The 4,177-nt window shown below is 64.4% G+C and overlaps 1 protein-coding gene across 1 annotated transcript in view; it reads left to right on the plus strand.

The window, feature by feature from the left end:
- Positions 1-342: 342 nt before the first annotated feature.
- Positions 343-4,177, plus strand: part of LOC119107987 (nose resistant to fluoxetine protein 6-like) — a 28,427-nt gene continuing 24,592 nt past the window's right edge. Inside the window, 7 exon segments of the mRNA XM_037231575.1 lie at positions 343-392; positions 958-1,153; positions 1,252-1,415; positions 1,736-2,338; positions 2,510-2,692; positions 2,756-2,782; positions 2,784-3,000. Coding sequence (XP_037087470.1) covers positions 343-392; positions 958-1,153; positions 1,252-1,415; positions 1,736-2,338; positions 2,510-2,692; positions 2,756-2,782; positions 2,784-3,000 — 1,440 coding nt within the window.

The raw sequence follows: 4,177 nt of genomic DNA on the forward strand, positions 1-4,177 counted from the left end.
GAAATAAATGATACGAATAGAGCGGAGTTGAATAAACGCATTCATTTGAATGCTTGAAATGTCAGAACGTGGGGGGGGGGGTGTCCCGGTTTTACTGGAGCGGTTCGGGGGGGGGGGGGGGGGAAGCGAGGATGAAAAAGAGAGGGTGAGCGCGGTATGGTCGAAGATGCTGTGGAACCAACGCTACGAGGCTTTGGTCAGTTCCGTCATCAAAGTTTTGGGCTGGAGTTCGTCGTAGCTGGGCGGCATCCCAACTGTATGCTACACTGCGCCACTGACTGAGAAGGTAAACCTGATCAAGGATGGAGTAGCCACAGCAAAGAGCATTTTCCGGCCGGCATCATGCACAGGGATCTGAGCACCATCATCTTCACTGCCGATCCGATGGCTGCGTCAGCGCAGAGCCTTTTATGTAAATCGCAGACACCGAGCACTTGCGTTTCCTGTCGCGACGAATCACGCCCTGTGCAAGTCGAGTCGACTGGCACAGAGTGTTTGCGCGAGCCAAGCCCCCGGCATCGCGGGGTGGCGCGGCTCAAGCACCCCTTGTCTGCAGGACAGTCGATACCTCAGATAGGCTAGGCTCGGTCGATCCGGTCCCCACCAGCCGATAGCGGCGATAGAGCGCAGCAAGCCAGATGTGTGCGGCGTGGCCGGCGGCGGAGATGGCGGCGCCGGTGCTCGCTTGGCTGGCGGCGGCGGCGGTGGTGCTGGCCGTGCGAGCCGAGGCGCCGGTCGGCGCGGACGCCCCGCGCCCCGCCGCCCGTTTGGCGCCGTTCGGCGGGTGCGTGCCGGTCGCGGCGGGCCGGCTGCCGGCCGGCGTGCTGGCCAGGCTGCTGAAGCTCACGTGCGGAGTGCCGGACGCGACGCGTGAGCGTTGGTCAGACCGCAGCTGGCCGAGGCCCGGCGCGCGGCCGCCTCCGCGGCTGCGGCGCTCGGCGGCGCCCGGCGTGGCAGCGGAGCGGTGACAGACTGGGCGCGCGCGAGGAAGGCGCCTCCGGCCGCAGGGTCCAGGCGCACAGTGCGCACTTACGAGTTGGAGGAGTCCGACACGTTGGAGGAGTCCGATGAGCTCACGCGCGACGAGGCGACGAGCGACGGCGAGACGTCGTTTGATTGGCTGCTGGGCTGGCTCGCGCCCTTCCAGTCGGGCGTACCCCGAGCTGTGCCGTAACGACAGCCGGGCTTACCTGCACGCGCTGCTGAGTCGGCCGCCAGCCGGCTGGGCGCTGCGCATGGCCGACGCCTCAGGCTGCCGGACGGCGTCTGTTCGGCAACCTGAACCTGCTCGGCGCCTGGGACGAGTGTCTGGCTGTGCAGGCGGCGCTTAACGCCTCGCGTGGCCTGCAGTCGTCCGCGCGCGGCTTCTCTGGCCGGCTCTGCGCGGCCGCGATTGTGCCGGACGCCAGCAACACGTCTGCACCCAGCAGGACGGGCCTGCAGCTGGCACCAGCACTGCCGATGGGCCGACCTCCTGCCGGGCGCCGTGCGCTACGCCTATTGCGTGCCCTCGTCGGCGCGCACGACGTGCGCACCTCGCTGGGCCTGCTGCTGAACGGCAGCGGGCTGCGCGCCGTCGTCGGCGAGTGTCACGGCCGCGACGACGCGCCGGTGCTCGACGGCGGCGACTGGGCGGCCGTCGCCTTCCTGACGTTGACGGGACTTGTAGTGCTCGGCTGCACGGCTGTCGACGTGGCTGCTACGCACGCGAAGCGCGCCCGGGTGCCGTGTACAGAGGCGCACCGCTGCCACCCGGCTGGCGGACGGTATTCGTACGCGCGTTCTCGCTGTATCGCAACGTGCGACGTCTGCTGAGCGTGCAGACGTCTCCGGACAGCATCGGCTGCCTACACGGCCTACGCTTCATCTCCATGACCTGGGTCATCCTCGGCCACACGTACATCGTCGGCTTCCTGCTGCTGCCGCTGAGCAACATGGGTGCGCTGCCGGATGTCATTCGGCCGCTGCCGTTCCAGGCCATCATGAACGCGCCCCCCTCTGTCGACACGTTTCTGCTGCTCAGCGGCGCTATGTTCTCCTACTCACTGATGAACGCGCAGCGTGCCGGCCGCGGGATCGGCGTGCGCGAGGTGCTCAGCATGTACGTGCACCGGTATCTGCGCCTGACGCCGCTGTACGCGGTGGTGGTGTGGCTGACGGCCACGCTGCTGCGCCACATCGGCCGCGGCTCCTTCACCGCGCTTTATTTCGGAATGTTCGGCGTCACCGGCTGCCGGCGCTACTGGTGGCGCAACCTGCTCTACATCAACAACCTGTACCCCAACGACGAGACGGTGTGCATCGACCAGGCCTGGTACATGGGGCTTGACTTTCAGATGTTCGTGGTGGCACCGCTACTAGTTCTGCCGTTTTGTGGAACCGGCGTGCCGGCGCCGCCTGGCTGACGCTCTGGGGTGTCGTATCCGCCATCATTCCCGGCGTCATCACGTACGTCAAGCATCTGCCGCCCACGCTGCTCAACCTCAACGTGCACGCCAGTGACCGGCAGACGCAACGACTTCACGCTGCTCGTGTACAACGCGCCGTGGTCGCGCGCCTCGCCCTACATCATCGGGCTGGGCCTGGGCCTCCTGCTGGACGGGGCGCGCACTGGCCGCTTGCGCCCGCGCCTTAGCGCGCCGCTCAACCTGCTGCTGTGGGCGCTGGCTGCGGCCGTCGGGCTGCTGGTCGTGTACGGCATGCACGCCTACAACAGCGATCCGAGCCGGGCCTGGACGCCGGCCGTGGCCGTGGCGTACGCGGCGCTGCACCGGCCAGCATGGGCTGGCCTGCGGCTGGGTCGTGCTCGCCTGCGCCACGGGCCACGGCGGCCCGGTCAACAGCCTGCTCTCACAGCCCGCCTGGGTGCCGCTCGGCCGACTCACATTCGCCACATACTTGACCTCCATGCAGCTGCAGGTGTGGTTCGCCACCCAGGCGCGCGTGCCGCTCGCCTTCACGCACACGCTGTTCGTGTTTTGGTTCCTGGCCGACCTGGTGGTGAACGTGGCTCTGGCCGCCGTTCTGTCGTTATGCTTTGAGTGGCCGGCGGCCGCGCTGGAGAGGGCGCTGCTGGCCGATGGCCATCGATCGCCGCCTGCCGGGCACCCTCTCCGCTCGTCTGTACATTTGCTCAGCTTCGCCAAACGACAGTTCCGGTGAGGGAGCGCCGCTCTCTGTGCAGCGGCTGTGAGATAGGTGAAATGTGTCTGCTGCGCAGTGGCGCAAATCTGTGTCGTCTTCGTCGTCGCCAGCTGCTTCCCATGACATGATGTGACGGTATGTCGCAGGATTGCTCTGAAACGCTTGCTTTTCGCCAATTAGACGTCGCCTAGCTGATCGATTCCGTTACTTTGTTCCCGATTGGACAGGTGCCCAAAGTTACGTGCTCGGCGCACGGGCGCTGGGCGCGCGGGGTTGGCGCGAGCAGTCTTGCCTTCCCATCTTGAGGAAGAAAAATTGGCATAAGCCTTATTACGTCGGATGGGAAGAAACAAGCCAAAATCACTTTTGCGCGCTTCGCCTCATCCCGAGCTTCCGCCGTCATCAATGCACCTGAACTGTGACACGGCCCGCCGCAGCTTGACTACAAGTTATGGCATTGCATAGCATGGATGTTGCTGTTGCATGTTGGATGTTGGAGACCGCGCGCCGCCCGGTGCTCAGTACGGGGCCGTAGCAATTATATGTGGGCACTGCGGTGGACTAATCACTGTGGGCCATAACCCAGTCCGTGCACTCGGGCAGGCGGGTGGATCGTCAATCGCTCGGTGGCTGCCCATCGGGTGATTGTGCACAACAGAAAACCAGAGGTACAGGGTCCCATTCCACGCAGTGTCCGCTCTTTCTGCTGGTGGTACGCAGGCGACGCCATATAATCTCAACAGCTGAGTACGTCTTGAAGCCTCTCTGACAAGGACGCTAAGTTGCTGGCTGCCGTCGGCAAAAATTGGCGGCTGTGACGAGAGATTCATGTTCGCATCCATCTTCATCTCTACCTTCGGGCACAGATCCTTGCGATTTTCATCAAACTTATTACATGGATGCGGGATCTCTCTCTCTCTCTCTCTCTCTCTCTCTCTCTCTCTCTCTCTCTCTCTCTCTCTCTCTCTCTCTCTCTCTCTCTCTCTCTCTCCTCTCGTCCGTGGAAACGCGAGACAGCTCAAATGGCAACGCT

The sequence above is a fragment of the Pollicipes pollicipes genome, unplaced genomic scaffold (assembly GCF_011947565.3).
Source record: "Pollicipes pollicipes isolate AB1234 unplaced genomic scaffold, Ppol_2.1 Scaffold_6686;HRSCAF=7923_pilon_pilon_pilon, whole genome shotgun sequence".
In the NCBI taxonomy this organism is placed as follows: Eukaryota; Metazoa; Arthropoda; class Thecostraca; order Pollicipedomorpha; family Pollicipedidae; genus Pollicipes; species Pollicipes pollicipes.